The sequence below is a fragment of the Geotrypetes seraphini genome, chromosome 2 (genome assembly GCF_902459505.1).
Source record: "Geotrypetes seraphini chromosome 2, aGeoSer1.1, whole genome shotgun sequence".
NCBI classification, from domain to species: Eukaryota; Metazoa; Chordata; class Amphibia; order Gymnophiona; family Dermophiidae; genus Geotrypetes; species Geotrypetes seraphini.
Window position 1 is genome coordinate 176,268,218 of NC_047085.1, and position 17,973 is coordinate 176,286,190.

At 40.6% G+C, this 17,973-nt stretch overlaps 1 protein-coding gene across 2 annotated transcripts in view; it reads left to right on the forward strand.

Moving 5' to 3' along the window:
- Positions 1-17,973, forward strand: part of ZNF236 (zinc finger protein 236) — a 348,597-nt gene that overhangs the window by 266,157 nt on the left and 64,467 nt on the right. Inside the window, exons 21-23 of one of the 2 annotated variants that reach the window (XM_033934375.1) lie at positions 5,476-5,755; positions 10,253-10,356; positions 14,441-14,818. In XM_033934375.1, the coding sequence (XP_033790266.1) occupies positions 5,476-5,755; positions 10,253-10,356; positions 14,441-14,818 (762 nt within the window). The remainder of the gene's footprint in view (positions 1-5,475; positions 5,756-10,252; positions 10,357-14,440; positions 14,819-17,973) is intronic. The other variant, XM_033934376.1, reaches the window with a different exon arrangement.

The window sequence follows — 17,973 nt, forward strand, 5'->3', positions numbered from 1 at the left end:
AAATCTCTAATAAAACATGAAAACTTAGAGACCTAAAGGAATAAGGATAAGCAGAATAAGGTTCAAGAGTCCAAGTGGCAAATTTCCTCAGAAAAGGAAAAAAGTACTTTGCCTTCTAATGTGAGAGCATCACATTGACCAAAATAGCAGTGAAAGAGCACAGGGATCCCACACTTAAATGTCCCCTCTCCCTTCACATTCAGCATAAGAGAATAAGGAAGAACATGGTACAGAGACAAGGTCACTATGTGCCCTAGGCCATTGTTTACACAGAAGTTTGATTAAGTCTTCAGTGCTGAAGAGTCCTGTAACACTCTCTGCAAAAAAGGGTTCTGTACTAACACAGACACAGAAATTACACGCTCAGAAAATACATCATGACCTTATCTATCAAAGAAGTCAATACTATGCACTTGCAATATTAGAGATAAGGTCAATTCCTAACTAACAACTCTGTAGGTGTTAATTTAAGTACAGATAATTAAGACCCTATCAGAGGTTCTCATAACCCAGATCCTCAAAGACACCACACAAGGCTCAAATACTTTCATTTACCTGGTGATTGATGTGAAATCCCAACTTTGTGAATAAAGTATTCCAATACAATTCTCATTGTGTCTTATTACAAATAGTACTTAACTTTGTGGTCATTAGACTAGGGATCAGTACGCCAACATGTTTTTTCAAGGCTTGAGTCTCTATTATTTACTCGCCACCCACTTCGACCACATTTCTCAACCACATTTGCCGGATGCTAGGGTCCACCTTGCGCCCCAAAAAAGAATCTGGGTGTCATTATAGACAATACAATGAAACCTTCTGCCCACTGTGCGCTGGCGGCCAAAAAAGCAAACACGCTAGGAATTATTTTAAAAAAGGGATGGTTAACAAGACTAAGAATGTTATAATGCCTCTGTATTGCTCCATGGTGCGACCTCACCTGGAGTATTGCGTTCCGTTCTGGTCTCCTTATCTCAAAAAAGATATAGCGTCATCTCAAAAAAGATATAGCGTCACTAGAAAAGGTTCAAAGAAGAGCGACCAAGATGATAAAGAGGATATATCTCCTCTCGAATGAGGAAAGACTGAAAAGGTTAGGGCTCTTCAGCTCTGAAAAGAGATGACTGAGGGGAGATATGATTGAAGTCTATAAAATCCTGAGTGGAGTAGAATGGGTACAAGTGGATCAATTTTTCACTCTGTCAAAAATTACAAAGACTAGGGGACATTTGATGAAATTACAGGGAAATACTTTTATAACCAATAGGAGGAAATCTTTTTTCACTCGGAGAATAGTTAAGCTATTATTGAGATGGCTTGGGGAAATCCACTGTTTATTCCTAGGATAAGCAGCATAGAATCTATTTTGCTACTTGGGATCTAGCTAGGTATTTGAAACTTGGGTTGGCCATTGTTGGAAACAGGATACTGGGCTTGATGGACCTTTGGTCTGTCCCAGTATGGCAATTCTTATGTTCTAATAAACTGCAAGGGAAGTAGGAGTAGTAGCTTAGGAGACACCATGGGTCAGACATTCCTTGGCCAGCCAATAGGTTGCAGGGAAAGACAAGATGGAAGGTTGGTGTCTCCTAAGCTACAGGTTCCGCTTTCCCCTACAGCCTATTGGCTGGCTAAGGAATATCTGACCAATGGGCTAATAGCAGGGAACACAGAAGTGCTGCAATGCCAGAGGTTGTGGTAAGAGCGGATAGCAGAGCTGGTTTTAAGAAGGGTTTGGACAATTTCCTGGAGGCAAAGTCCATAGTCTCTTATTGAGAAAGACATGGGACAAGACACTGCTTGCCCTGGATTGGTAGCATGGAATGTTACTACTCTTTGGGTTTTGGTCAGGTACTAGTGACCTGAATGGTGGAGACACCATTGGTCAGACATTCTTTGGCCAGCCAATAGGTTGCAGGGAAAGACAAGATGGAAGGTTGGTGTCTCCTAAGCTACAGGTTCCGCTTTCCCCTACAACCTATTGGCTGGCTAAGAAATATCTGACCAATGGGCTAAAAGCAGGGAACACAGAAGTGCTGCAGTGTAGGTCAGACAGGCTTCCTGCCTTAGGTCTACCATAGAGAGGAGGAGAAGTGCTGAGGGTTCCTCTGGGAAAGAAATGAGGAAGTAAAGAGTAGCACAGGCACTGAGAGCTAGAAGAGATGGGTTGTGAGGGGAAAATAGGCTAAGGGAAGACAGATGAACTATGAATGGGAGAACTGAGCTGAAGTGAATGCAAGCTGGGAGGCATGAGCTATGATACAAAGATAAGTGGGTGAGGGATGGGCTGAAGAAACAAAAACAGAGATGTGGACAGGGAGAGGAACTGTGTGAGTTTTAAAGAGCAAGGGGACTGAGAAAATGGTTCTGAAAAAAAGAGAGGATCAGGTTGGAGGGATGGAAGTGTCAGAAGAGGTGAAACTAGGAAGAAAAAATCAAGAACAAGCAAAGAAAAGATTATTTTCAAAGCTTTCGAGGCATGGGTCGAATCTATCAATTGCTCCAGTCTTCATAACTGAGCGAGCCCAAGAATCACTGGTTAGGAATGTATTATATTGCTAATTGAGCTGGGTCAGTTTTGAAAGGCAGCAAGAGTGTACAGCTGTGTCTGGCGACCCATTTACTATTCAGCTGGCAGAGTTTCATCTTCATGCGCTTTCAGCTTTGAATGTGGTAGGAATGGACAGTGTCCAGGCCGATTCCCTCAGCAGACAAATACTGGATCTGGAAGTATGGATGTTGTCTGCAGCAGCCTTCCAATCCATTCATCGGCGCTGAGATCACCCAACATTCAATATTATGGTAACATCTAGAAACAAGAAGGCAGAGACCGACGTAGGCTTTTTCTTTTTGTCAATGAGCTGAGAAGCATTGACTACTTATGAGTATCCCTTGCGTGCTTACATCTGTGTTTAAGAACCATGCTGTAAGAGCATAGCAATTTGGATCTTCTATGACTATTGGTCTCTAAGAAAGCAGGTCTGGCTATACTCGCAATCTGAGACTTGCACCCTTTTAATGCACTAGGTCTGCGAGGCCAAATTGGAGCCACAAGAATGACTCTCTCCAATGGCTTGCAAGCCTGTGAAGTATTTTGCCTATCATGGGCCATAGAGGAAACTTGTATAAGAGCGTCCTGACCTGCGCTTCCGGGCTTGGATCTGATTCTTCAGTCAGATCCAAGCCCGGAAGCGCAGGTCAGGACGCTCTTATACAAGTTTCCTCTATGGACCATGATAGGCAAAATACTTCACAGGCTTGCAAGCCATTGGAGAGAGTCATTCTTGTGGCTCCAATTTGGCCTCGCAGACCTAGTGCATTAAAAGGGTGCAAGTCTCAGATTGCGAGTATAGCCAGACCTGCTTTCTTAGAGACCAATAGTCATAGAAGATCCAAATTGCTATGCTCTTACAGCATGGTTCTTAAACACAGATGTAAGCACGCAAGGGATACTCATAAGTAGTCAATGCTTCTCAGCTCATTGACAAAAAGAAAAAGCCTACGTCGGTCTCTGCTTATGTTAAAGCATGGGAACCTTTCCAACACTGGTGCATTAAAGAGAAGGCAGAGCCTTTCTCTTCTCCAAACTCCTTGGTGTTAGCCTTCCTCCAGGTTGGCCTTGACAAGGGACTTACAGTGGCATCCCTTAGAGTCCAAGTGGCAGGTCTTTTGTTTCAGGGCTCAATAGCATAAGGCTTTGTTGCTGTCTCATCCAAACATAGCCAGATTCCTAAAGAGGGTGCTGTGTCTCAGGCCCCTGATAAAACACGTTTCCTTCATGAAACTTTAACATGATTTTGCAGGGCCTCAGTCAGGTTCCATACGAGATGCTGAAGGAAGTGTCCTTGATAGATCTGATGCTCAAGATGGTTTTTATTGTGGCTATTACCTCAGCAAGAAGTCTCACAACTACAGGCTCTTTATTGCAGAGAGCCTTGCCTCAAGTTTACAGAGGCCGGAGTTTCTTTTCACACTGTTACGTCCTTTTTGCCAAAGGTTCTTTTGGCTTTCCTTGTCAATCAAGAAGTTAGATTGCCAGTGTTCCAGTCCACGGGTTCTGTGAAGAAGGACCAGATTCTGAAAAAGTTGGATGTGAGAAGAGTGCTTCAACGATATCTTGAGGTCACCGAGTTCAGCCTATCTGACCATCTTTTTGTGCTCACTAGTCAGTCTAGATGTGGCACTCTGGCTTCCAAGGCCTTGATATCAAGATGGATCTGTAGAGCCATTTTGTCAGCATATATTGCCTGTGGAAAACAGTCTCCACAGGCGTGACTTCTTTGTGAGCAGAAGCTTGGGTGGTATCCCAAGGAGATTTGTAGGGCAATGACTTGGTCCACTCTACATACATTTTTCAGGTTTTACAGAATGGATGTACTGGTAAGGGAGGACTTCGCCTTTGGGTCCTCAATGTTAAGAGCCAGTGTTTGTATGTCACGCTCATCCAGAATGACACACCTATTGCACTAGAAAAAGAGATTAGATTCTTACCTTGCTAATATCTTTTCTAGTAGGTAGGTGTGTCATTCTGGACCACACCCTGTAATTTATTTCATGTGCCTGCCTACTCTCTCACTCAGAATGTTCTTATCCAAACCTGCAAGTTGGATGCCAATCAGACCTTAAGGGTATGAAGAGTAGTCTGTTGCTAGGACACTACGGGGCATTATTTGAGCTCCATGAATGTTTCTATTTGCAGTGTTTAACTTATAAAGCAATTAAAGCATATAAAGTAATGTTTAACATATCAAGCAATTTGCTTTGCTTTATAATCCATTTTCTTCTGTCTCTCTTCCAAGGATAAAGGGCTCCTTTTACAAAGCCGCACTAGCGTCTTAATGTGCGGAATAGCACGTGCTAAACTACCACACGCGCTTGCCGCTACCGCCTCCTTTTGATCCAGTGCGTGCGTTAAAAACGTTAGTGCACCTTTGTAAAAGGAGCCCAAAGTGTTTTACTGTTTGATTTTATATGTGTGTTTGTTAAATTTATTATGTATGTGATATTTAGGGCTCCTTTTACAAAGCCACGCTAGCGGGATTAACGCGTGTGACTTTTCATCACGCGCTAACCCCCGCGCTGGCCAAAAACTACCGCCTGCTCAAGAGGAGGCAGTAGCAGCTAGCGTGTCGGTGGTTTAGCACACGCTATTACGCGCATTAAACCGCTAGTGCACTTTTGTAAAAGGAGCCCTTATTATGTGTGTGATTTTGTGATCTGCCTTGTTAAAGACGGACTATAAATAAAAAAAATATAAACTATTTGTGACACTTCATCTTTTATGAATTCCCAATTTTGACCTTGATTTACTTGTCAAATGTCAGCTTTAATATGAAATTTTAAAATATAATATGGTTAAGTATTATGTAAACTAGAAATATAACTTCATTAACTTGAAGGCACAGATTTTACTTCTGCTTAGTATGTTGCTTTTTAAATGTGCTTTACTACACATTTTGTATCTCTGTTTTAAAGCAGCAGTATGTTCAGAAGAAGATAATTCAGAAAGAGCAGTTTCTAGAAAGTCACGACCTGGGGTCATCACTTTCACAGAAGAAGAAACAGCAGAACTTGCTAAAATTAGACCAAGGGAAGGAGCCACTGTCTCAGAAAAAGTTCTAGTACAATCTGCTGCAGAAAAGGACCGAATTAGTGAGATCAAGGACAAAAATGCTGAACTAGAAACAGAACCAAAATATGTCAACTGTTGCACCTTCTGCCCCAAAAGTTTTAAGAAACCCAGTGATTTGGTAAGGTAAGAAGATTGACTAGTATTCAGCACTATGCAGATTTAATTAAATTTCGTTTAGTGTGACTAATAATCTTGATTATTGAACTTATTGTACTGTCCACTGAGGAATGTTGACTACATGTGGGCTAACTTTGAGGAACATTTTACCAGTTCTTGAGCATAACTTAATTTATAGGTAGAGGGTTGATTAACATAATTAAGGTGAATTCAGATCAAGGCTCTTAGAGGGTAATCCTATAAAGGAGGCACTTAGATTTAGATACCAGGGAGTGCCTATTTGAAGCTTATTTTATTTTTTTAAAAAGTAGGCACCTATTTTTATAGAATACTAGGATAAGTAACTTTATGCACATTTAATTTGCAGAAGCATATTTTTATGGAAAAGGAGAGGAAAGGCCACATAAGGCAGAGAATTTCAAATAAGTGACTCAAAAGATTTTAGATACATAGGAGGATGAGGCAATATATGGAAAAACAAAACCTTACTGTAATAACGCTTTTCATCTTTCTGTGGCAGGAAAGAGGATCCTTAGTACAAAATTCAGAAATATATTTCTAGGAACTTAAATCAGAGTTAACAATACATGTTCTAAATCAGTGTTTCTTAGCTCTGTCCTGGAGTACCCCCTTGCCTGTCAGATTTTCAGGATATCCACAATCAATATACATGAAATAAATTTGCATATAATGGAAGCAGTGTATGCAAGTCAAGTTTATGCATATTCATTGTGGATATCCTGAAATCCTGACTGGCAGAGGGGTACTCTAGGACAGAGTGGAGAAATACTGTTCTAAGTGCTCTCCGGTCCCAGTACAGATCCCTGCATCACTCCACTGTTTGCTTTCCTTCATTGAGAAAAATGACCATTTAACCCTATCCTCTGTTTTCTATCCAATAACCAATTCCTAATCTACTACTGAACTTTGCCGCCTATCCCAGGACTCTAATTTTCTCAGGAGCCTCTCATGAGGAACTTTGTCAAAAGCTTTCTGAAAATCTAGATACACTACATCAACCGGCTCACCTTTATCCACATGTTGAACTGGATTAGAAACTAGTTGCTGGCCAGATGCCAGAGGGTGGTAGTTAATGAAAGTCGCTCGGAGGAGGGAAAGGTGAGTAGTGGAGTCTCTCAGGGATCAGTGCTGGAGCCGATCCTGTTCAATATGTTTGTGAGTGACATTGCCGAAGGGTTATCAGGAAAAGTTTGCATTTTTGTGGATAATACCAAGATTTGTAACAGAGTAGACACCGAGGAGGGAGTAGAAAACATGAAAAAAGGATCTGCAAAAGTTAGAGGAATGGTCTAATATCTGGCAACTAAAATTCAATGCAAAGAAGTGCAGTTTAATGCATTTGGGGATTAGAAATTGGAAGGAGCTGTATGTGCAGGGAAATGAGAGGCTGATATGCACAGATGAGGAGAGGTACCTTGGGGTGATAGTGTCTGAAGATCTAAAGGCAAAGAAACAGTATGACAAGGTGGTGACTGTTGCAGAAGGATGCTAGGCTATATAGAGAGAGGCATGACTAGTAGAAGAAACCCTGTGTTGATGACCCTGTACAGGTCGATTGTGAGGCCCCACTTGGAGTATTGTGTTCAATTTTGGAGACCGTATCTGGCAAAGGACATAAGAAGACTTGAAGCGGTCCAGGGGAAGACGCCGAAAATGGTAGGAGGTTTGCGCCAGAAGAAATATGAGGAGAGACTGGAAGCCCTGAATATGTATACCCTAGAGGAAAGAAGGGATAGGGGAGATATGATTCAAACATTGAAATACTTGAAAGGTGTTAACATAGAACAAAATCTATTCCAGAGAAAAGAAAATGGTAAAACCAAAAAGCATAATTTGAGGTTGAGGGGTGGTAGACTTAAGAATAATGTTAGGACATTCTTCTTTACGGAGAGAGTTGTTGATGCGTGGAATGTGCTCCCGAGGAAGGTGGTGGAGAAGAAAACAGTTCAAACAAGCGTGTGATGAACACAGAGGATCTCTAATCAGAAAATTATGGGTATACATTGAAGGAATTAAGGCTAGATTTGCATGGTTTGTGTCCCGTATATAGACATTCGGTTGAGGACAGGCGGGGAGAGCTTTGAGGGCTGGGATAGTTAAGATGAGCTGGAGTGAGCTTTGACAGAGAATCCAGTAGATAGAACCTAAGCACACTACCAGGTAGGGCTCTGGGTTTCTGGCCCAGAAATATTTAAGAAAAAGAACCATTTAAATTAAATGATTAATTTATTGAGCATGTATGGTTGGGCAGACTGGATGAACCATTCAGGTCTTTATCTGCTGTCATTTACTATGCCACCTTCAAAGAAGTCAAGCAAATTGGTGAGGCAAGATCTCCCTCGGCTGAACCCATGCTGACTGTCTCATTAAATCATGTTTGTCTACATGTTCCACAATTTTATTTTTTATAAATGTTTCCACCATTTTGCCTGGCACTGAATTCAGGCTTACCAGTGTGTAATTTCCTGGATCTCCCCCGGAATCCTTTTTAAAAATCGATGTAAAATTGGCCACCCTCCAATCTTCAGGTACTACAGATGATTTTAACGACAGGTTACAGATCACTAACAGCAGATCAGCAGTCATACTTTTCGAATATTATCAAAAGTTTGGCAGCCTTTAATGCACCCTGACTGATCATTGCAAACCAGTTATAGCATATAATTTTGCAATCTCCGGGCACTTTATAATCAGTGCCCAGCAATGAAATAGGCCAATAAATGTCACAACTGGTAGGGCCTTTTCCTGGATTTAAGATTATAGTAAATTAGATCACCCTCTCCGTGGTAAGCTTGTGGATCATAGAGCTGCAACATTACACTGGTCCACAGCCCTGATGCAGCCTGAGGGCGAAACGGACAGCTAGTTTAACATTGGTGAAGGGACTAGCAGAGACAGCAGGAAAGATTGAGTAACAATGACTTTCACTGCCTATTTTCAACAAACCCTGCCCGGGATCTAAAAGTTAAGTCCCTGATAAATTTAAGAACTATAAGTATATTAGCAACAGGGCAGGAGGGGAGCATGAGCCAGTGAGGTTAATTCCCTTTCTAGTGTGATTATGAAACACATACAACACATGGGGATCTGAGGCTCAGCCCCTTTGATAGTAACTAAAAAGGATTTAAGTTCAGGAGCTATTCATAGTGGATTTACACCTCTGGATAACTTGGACTAAGAAAATTGAAATGACATTTGAGTAGGGTATTTTTTGAAAAGATCACCATCTCCCCCAGACTATTGAATATTTTAGTTGACGATTTCATAAGATATGCTTTGAAGGTTTTATAGAACTTGGTGATAGATCCATCAAGTCCCTGTGATTTTCCATGTGGAAGATCTCTAATAGCCTAAAGGTCTTCTCTTCTGTTATGGGATAGGAGAGCTGAGCTACTTCTGCTGACGAGAGCTTAGGCAAGTCCACTTGCTCTAAATATTGCTCAAAAGCTTCTAAATTAGTCTGATTCTTTGATTTTTAATATTGAACAATTATATTCTGAATCTTATCCAAACAAATACAATCCTGACCTTGCCCATCAATGATTTGCAAAATAAAATTTCTCAATTATTGCTTCTTTAATTTGTGTTAGCAATCTGCCAGCTCTGTTGGCTATTTCAAAATGCTCCTGTTTTAAGGACTAGTTTTACACTAATCTCCTGCAAATACTGTATCTAGGCCTGATCCATAAATTTTCAGCTGCATTATATGACAATGCTACTGAAAATTCTGACACTCTAACCTGGGACTATCAGGATAGTCGAACACCAAAATCAAAGAACCGATTACAGAGTGGAATGTATAAGGTACAGGAATATTTATTTAAAGAACTCTACAAAATTGTAATCTATAAAAATGGCTCTCAAATACATGGAATTCGGACCCAACGCGGTCTGTGTTTCAGAGAAACACTCCTTCCTCAGGGGTCCAAGATATCCAATATATCACATATAGAGAGTCATGCGGAAAACAACATTGTGATAAGAATTTCTTGCCTCCGATTCAAAAATTTTGATGACCTTACAATCTAACCTGGACAGACAGACATGACACATGGGGATGGGAATACAGAACCCAGGTGAGAGGAGTTGGAAGCAGTCTCGAAGAGGTGGGCCTTGAACTTGGCCTTGAACACTGCCAGAGACGGAGCCCGCTGTAGGGATTCGGGCAGTTTGTTCCAAGAATATGGCACAGCAAGATAGAAGGGATGGAGTCTGGAGTTGGCAGAGGAGGAGAAGGGCACAAATAGGAGTGACTTACCAGCTGAGTGGAGCGAAGGTGGTCAAAGAAATGGGACCAGATGGTGTACATTCAAGGGTAATGAAGGAACTTAATGAATGACCATTCCAATGCTTCACTAGGATCGTGAGTGGTACCGGTGGACTGGACAAGGGCGGAAGTAAAGAAGTAGGGAACTTCTGTGGTAAGTAAATTAATGGAAACACTGATTCTTATGTTCTTATGTTTGTTTTCTCTTTCTTTAGGCATATTCGTATTCATACCGGAGAGAAACCCTATAAGTGTGATGAATGTGGGAAAAGTTTTACAGTGAAGTCTACTCTAGATTGTCATGTAAAAACACACACAGGTCGGTAACTAGTTAGCAATTAGATATTTGTTGCAAAAGATTTTTCTAGTTAACTTATATTATAAAATTGTCATTAAAGAAATTGTTCTCCTTTTTCTTAATTTCACAAATGGCATTGATTAATTGTTCAAGCATCATTTTCTGATTCAGCACTGACTTTGACTTGTGTCAGTACTTCACTAGCAATTAGTAAAATCACATATTCTATAGTATTATGTTCTTTCATTTCTGAAGGTTTCATCAAGCACTTAATTAAATTTTCTGTTATTAGATCCTTTCTGTGGGTCATTAGTCTTGCAAAAATTATTTTTCGTTTGCATTATGCTCTCTCTGTTCCACATACATAGCCCCATTGTAGATAGAACATGGAAATCAGAACTGATAAGTCCATGCCAGGCCATATGCAATTCTGGTAGTATTTTAGGAAAGGATCTGCCAACTTATTTTCTAAACTATATGTAGGAGTGCACTTGTATTTGCTAGTATGTGCAGAAGGAGCATCCATTTCATGAACAGTGGAACTGCAGCAATGTAAGTGCACACGTTTACACATGGATGCTTGTCATTTTATATACCTACACATAAAGATGTTTGCATTTTTTCTACTTATTTCATTTTTCAGAGTCCTGTCTTACCCCTTAACATACCCTTAACTTTTCTTTCCTCCTCCCTGACCCCCTCCCCCCCAGGATCATCTCTTTTCCAAGGGGAAAGTGTGTGCTAAGAGGGGGAGATGGGGAAATAGATAGCAATGGTCAACATCAGTCTAGTTGTGAAGTAAGAAGGTAGGGAACTACAAAGTTAGGAAAAATCTGGTTAGTTTTGGGGTTTTCTTTTTGTTCACAAATTTTTCCTGATTTTGGGTGGTTTTACACATTCATTTTTATAGAGAATATTAGTGTGCACTAAATTAATTTAATGCTCAGTGTAGCCAAATTCTGCAAAATACTGTCAGTTCAAGATTTGTCATTTTGAAAGAGTTTCTTGAAAATGTGATATAGATACTGACTAAATTAATTTAAGGCACAATTAAGGTACATCAGTATGCCTTAAATCATTTTAGCGCACACAATTTTTTAAGGCACAGTAATGAACTGAATGTACCTAACGATTGTACACCCCTAGAAGGCAGCAGCATCAGGCTGGTAGGAGGGTGGGTATCAGCAGGAGTTCATAGTCACGAGTGAGAAAGGCAATGCGAGTGAGCATTCATCTGGGAGGGAGGGATGACAAAAGTCAAAATTGGGCTGAATAGGAGGGAAATAGAAGGAGTCTGATTTTGGCAAGATAGAAGTAGCAAACAGCATCAGTGTGCTCTGGACAAAAGGAGGTGGCTGCAGGTGGGTGAAGTCACATCTTTCATGCTCTTCCATCTGCAGTCTTCAACCACAGAAATAGAACTTAGAGCTAGTATTTGCACTACTGAAAAACAAGTTTCACGTATGCAAGGATATACTGTGAAATCTGCAGCCTGCTTGCAGCTCTCTGCTCAAATTATGTCTTTGTACTATTGTTGAGATTGTGAATGCAGTCAAGTATAACACTAATGTTGACCTTTAACTATCCTACCACTTCGCCCCCCCCCCCCCGCTCTTCTCCTCCCACATAATAGCTTCTCTCTTCCCTAGCTTCCACTACCTCCCGTCATCCTCTATCAAGTTTGGTTAAAACTTGTTCACATCTGATATAATTGTTGTAAATCTGTGTCTCTACGCAGATACTACCTTAATTGATGTAAACCGCCTAGAACTCACCGGGTATGGCGGTATATAAGAATAAAATTATTATTAACTTCATCTGTATATTGAGTGCCACTGTTTATATGCGTCAAAGAATATAAAGAAGTCACTCTGTTATTCCATTATAATAAACTGAAAACAAATGTCCATCGGCTGCTGTGAAACTAATGCTCAGAGACATGAAGGCAGATCAAATCGCCTCACCACCCATTCATCGCATTGTTCAATACAGTGTCAGAACGGTGGGTGACAGTGGTAAATGTTCAACTTTTTAATTGCTTGAATGGCTATAAGCTCTATATCTTAAATGAATTGTTTAAGATAATCAAACTTAGCTTGAATTTAACTGGTTCCGACGTGCCACGTTTCGGTACTGCTTCAGGGAACCGACATTGCACCGCATTCAAATTTGAGGTGTGCTAGCAGTGCAATGTCGGTTCCCTGAAGCAGTACCAAAACGTGGCATGTCGGGACCAATTAAATTCAAGCTAAGTTTGATTATCTTAAACAATTCATTTAAGATATAGAGCTTATAGCCATTCAGGCAATTGAAAAGTTGGACATTTACCACTGTCACCCACCGTTCTGACACTGTATTGAACAATGCGATGATTGGGTGGTGAGGCGGTTTTATTTGCCTTCATGTTTCTGAGCATTAGTTTCACAGCAGCTGATGGACATTTGTTTTCAGTTTATTATAAAAGAATAACAGAGTGACTGCTTCACATTCATTTTGAGTCACTCAACAATCAGTTTTTGGTTGAGTTATCAGCCCTTTTTGTGTATTTTTGACTGTTTATATGCGTGGCACCCTGAATATACAGATTATGTAGTATAGGTAGTTGAATCAAGTGTAATAAGTAAATCAAATAAGAGTCCCTGTATACTATTGCTTAATTAGAAGACACAGAGAAAAATAAAGGAAATAAAATTCCTTAATCCTTATTTAATAGTGAGAGAGAACTTCAGTAACTCTAGCAACACAAGTTGTTCAATGGCAGCATAAGTTGCTAATAATAACTGCATGCAGAGAAAAATTCCAACTCGTAAATGCATTGATTACATCATAATTATTCTCTCTTACTAAGCCAATCACATTTCAATTATAGCCCAACCAACAATATAAAAAAATTAAAAATGTGCTGTGCAAATATTCAGCGAACAAGGAAAACCAAAATGGCAATGTGAAGTACTTATCTGACAACTGGCTATATCCTAAGTCTGACGAGCCTCGTTTCGATTATCTGACTCGGGGCCCTTTAGATTAGCTCAGATCATGATTCAAGTCATTGATAGTCTTTGAATACTCAAAAAGTAAAGAGAGCAGAGCATACCGAACTTAAAGATACTCCAACTTTTGAAGGACTGAAACGCTGAAAAAACATCAGAAACATGTTGTCAAAATGTGATGTCATCTTTCAGTGAACTTTATCAATACTGATAAAATATTCATTGTCTGAAAACGGACTCTTAGAAAATTTGTATAGTTCATATAATCTTTGAGAAAATTTTATTATACAATGGACAAGAAAATGGATGGAATGCTGAATATACAGCTAAATAAGTATAGGTAGTGACACAGAATATACAGATAGATGGCACTGGTGATGGTGCCTATTTTAAGCCTATTCTAAAAAGAAAAGAAGACACCAACTTTTTAAAAACATAATAACAGTGCAAGTGGCAGAGAACATGGCTATATCTAGGCACAACCAGTTACACCAGCTCTATAGTTGGTGTGAATGCCCACACCTATATGTATGCATGAATGTGAATATATTATCATATTCCATTATTTATGCACTTGCATGTATATTTTGCCCAAACTGCCCACCAACTACATCCTATCAATGCATGTCACATACTCTTCCACTAGTCAGTATTGTGTGGGGGGTTATTTACATGTGAAAGTACCCATTTCATGCAGAAATTACTAGAATATCGCTGTTTATGTACTTTCATACTGCCTAAAACTTGGTAACTCCTTATAGAATTACCCCAGTAATGCCTGAGTATTTCCATTAAACAGATACTTTATTGGCCTGACTCCATTCCTGTCCAAACTAGCCCACAAATATATGGATAATATCTGACCATCCAGAAATGTAAGAGCCTGAAGATATTTTATGAAAATGCACAGGCCAATTATGCATTCAGCCTCCTGCACATTCATAATTGTCTTTAAATTTTGGTCCCATATTTACGGTAGAATGCTTACAACCAATGGATGGTTCTTAGCTTATAACTAAAACTAGTTGTCATAGAAATGAGCATAACAGTTGTGGTTGTACCATTTTTGCTATTTTAACAGACTTTCTTTTTCTTTCTTCAATCTTATCTACCAGGTCAAAAACTTTTCAGCTGCCATGTGTGCACTAATACTTTCTCCACGAAGGGTAGCTTAAAAGTTCATATGCGTCTGCACACAGGCGCAAAGCCTTTCAAATGCCCACACTGTGAACTCAGGTTTCGGACCTCTGGACGCAGGAAGACACACATACAATGTCATTATAAACCAGAGGCTAAGAAGATTCGGAAGCCTATAACCCGCAGAACTCCACCAACAACTACAGATGCACTGCAACCAGTGAACTTACTTGGTACTTCATCTACAGATCCAAATGTTTTTATCACAAATAACTCCATGCTAGCAGGTCAATTTGATCAAAATTTGCTTCAGCAAGGACTTGTAGGACAGGCTATCCTACCTGCTTCTGTCTCAGGTAAGCATTGACATTGTTGTATGAGGTGGAAGAGTCAATAAATGTGAATTAAAATAAACATAAAAAAGTGTTGCTTGGTTGCCAGTTAGTTGGAACATAATGGCGCTGATATTCAGCAGTTTGATGAGTATGTAAAAGATAAGAATATCTTATTTGTATATTCAACAGCAATATTTGTATAAGTTATACTGCTAGCAGTTAACAATAAATAGTTTAAAAAAATTTAAAACCCATTAATATCTGTTCCAGTGCAATAGGTGAGACATTCTAGACCAGGGGTGGGCAACTCCGGTCATCGAGGGTCGGAATCCAATGAATATGCATTGAAAGCAGTGCATGCAAATAGATCTCATGCATATTCATTGGGGAAATCCTGAAAACCCGACTGGATTCTGGCCCTCAAGGACTGGAGTTGCCCACCCCTGCTCTAGACCATTAGGTTGTTTCCCTTTACTCGAATGGTTTGCAGAAGATAATTATAAGTTTTTTCACTCTGCCTCTAGGGTACATCACAGGCTAGCTTAGCTCCTCCCATCATTCTTTCTCTTCTGCATGTGGTTGCAGTGTGTTAGTTCAGCTTTCTCCAATTTATTATTTTTAATTCAACGTAGTTTCGTTCCCTTTCGTAGTTCTTTCGTGTTCTATGGACATTTGAAGTGCTGCCTGCTTGAGAATTCACAGACTTCGGTCTGTAGCTGACAGGCTGATCCATGATCCCTTTGGGGTACCTGTCAACCAGTCTGCTAGTCTTCCTTGGATATCAGGGCCTTCCCTAATCTTAGCTCACTTCCTGTTAAGCAGGTGGTCGAGCGCAGTCTGTTCAGCATGCTTAGGGGGCTCAGCAGTGTTCCGCAGCGTGCAGGCTGCGTTTTCGTGCCTCCGCCCATGTCCGTGCACAGTTGGTGGTCCACAGGGGTGGAGGCATAGATAGTGGAGTCTGACCGGCAGCCCGAAGATCAGCTTGAGGACAGCTTTTCCAGCAGTGTGGCAGTGAATTCTCAATTGTGGCTAGAGAGCAGCTGTAGTTTCTGCGACTAGCGTTTGTGAATAAGAGGAGCTCACAGGCTTCAACAACAATTTCTAAATCTTAGTTTTGAGTGTTTCCCAGTGATCCTTTGTGTTCCCCATCTGAAAAATCCTATTTTGATAATTTTTTTAATTTTGGGAAGTGCCATTATTAGCTCGAATTCAGGTCCATTTGCCATCTTGGATTTTCAGCAATCTTTTTTTCAACTTCTCCCTGCTTCTTTAAAATTCTGATTTTTGCCAGGAAAACTGCTGGAATGGAGTCCTGAGGGTCTCCTAGTATGAATTCATGCCTAATTTGTGCAAATTTGCTTCTTTTGATCGTTTTTGCACCACATGCCGTGTGGCACGGTTGGGAAGGGCGATAACTACTGGTTCAGCTTCACTTTCACAGAAGCTGGTGATTACATACTCAGCTAGCCCATTGGGGCGGCCATTTTTGCTTTCGGAGCTTGATTCTGCAGCGGGGTGGCCAGTCGCGAGATGGACCCTCCACAGCCTAAAATTTCAAGTCATCTGAGGATGACTCTATGACCCAGGGTCCAGATACCTTCTCAGAATGTGTGAGATTTTTGGGTTCTGAGTTTCAAGCCAGGGATCCAGCTGCTGGCTGTCCTGCTACCCGGGGGGTTGTTTTCATCTTTGTGGATTTTCGGAAGAAAGTAAATTTTTTGGGGTAACATACCAATTCGGGTTAAGGAAATTAGCCTCCCTCAAAGTGATCATTTTTAATTTATATGCTCTAGAGATCAATTTGGATATAGTTGTTTTTAAATCCAACACAGGGTCATCCATCAATTTAGAATAAAATTGAGTATTGTCCAATTGGCGGTGAGCCTCTTGAATGTATTTTTCTCTGGGGAGGATGACAATCCCCCCTCCTTTATCTGCCCGAGTAATGATTAGAGAGATGTCCTGTTGTAATTCTTGCAATGCTAACCATTGCTCACGAGTAAGGTTATATTTCACAGAGGATTGATTATGAAGACGTTCCATTTCTTCCACCTCCGCAAGAACCAGATCTCGAAAAGTCATTAAATGAAAGTGAAGAGGAGCAGTGGGACACCATCCAGATTTGTTCGCAATAAGGGTGCCATCATTATGAGGTGAATGATCAAGAAAGAACATTTTGACATGTAATTTACGCAAAAGGCTATAGAGAGAAAGACGAGTTTCAAACGTGTCATATCGTGTAGTAGGGACAAAACCCAAGCCCAGGGTTAACACCGCTTCTTGGGCTGGAGATAGTTCCTTAGAAGACAAATTTATTATGGGGGATTGTTCCGTGCTTGAGACCGAGTCTGGAGGCCCAGAACATAACCCTGCTGTTGTTGCTGAAACCCAACTCGTCTGGATCCCCGGTTTTTCTGTCTGCCTCGTTGCCCTCGCTGATAAAAATCCCCTTGAGCTTGTTGGCCAGTAGTAGCAGTATATGGTCGACCACCACTATGACCACTGGATGAGCTGGAATCAGTAGATAGATGATCCTCATCAAATGATTGTTTGACAGTTGTAACATTTCCTTTGAATAACCATAGATACACTTGATTATTCAAATAGTCCTGTTCATCTCTTCTGTATTTTTTTACTTTGGTCTGCTTAATGGAGTCTCTATAACCATCCATTTTTTGTTTATGGTCACTTTCAAGGGAAGCAAAGTCCACTTCATTCCCACGTTTGTTTAATTGCTAATTTTAACTCCTCTATATTCTGCTTGAGTTCTTGTTCTAGCATTGTAATTTGTTCTATAATGAGGAGCATAAGATCCATACTGCACTTATTTAAAATGGCGCACCATTTATTCTTAAACTGTTGGTTTTGTGCAAATAATGTGGGACCCTTTTGTATATGTAGTCCCCTTGGGATCATAGCAGTAGCAATGTATTGTGCTAAAGTATTAGCGTGCAACTCCGCTCTAATTAGTTTTTTCTGCTGGTTCTCCAAATCGAACCAAGAAGATGAACCCGTTGCTGTCCTGCTACCCTGCACAGTCTCTGCCTGACATTTCCACCTCAGGGAGTTCAGTGCCTGCACCAGCTCCGTCGGTTCCTTCTTTGCAGCCAGTTCAGGTGGCGCCAGTGACGAATACGGTCCTCGATGAGCCTTTGGTTGCAAATAGTGCTGCCCGA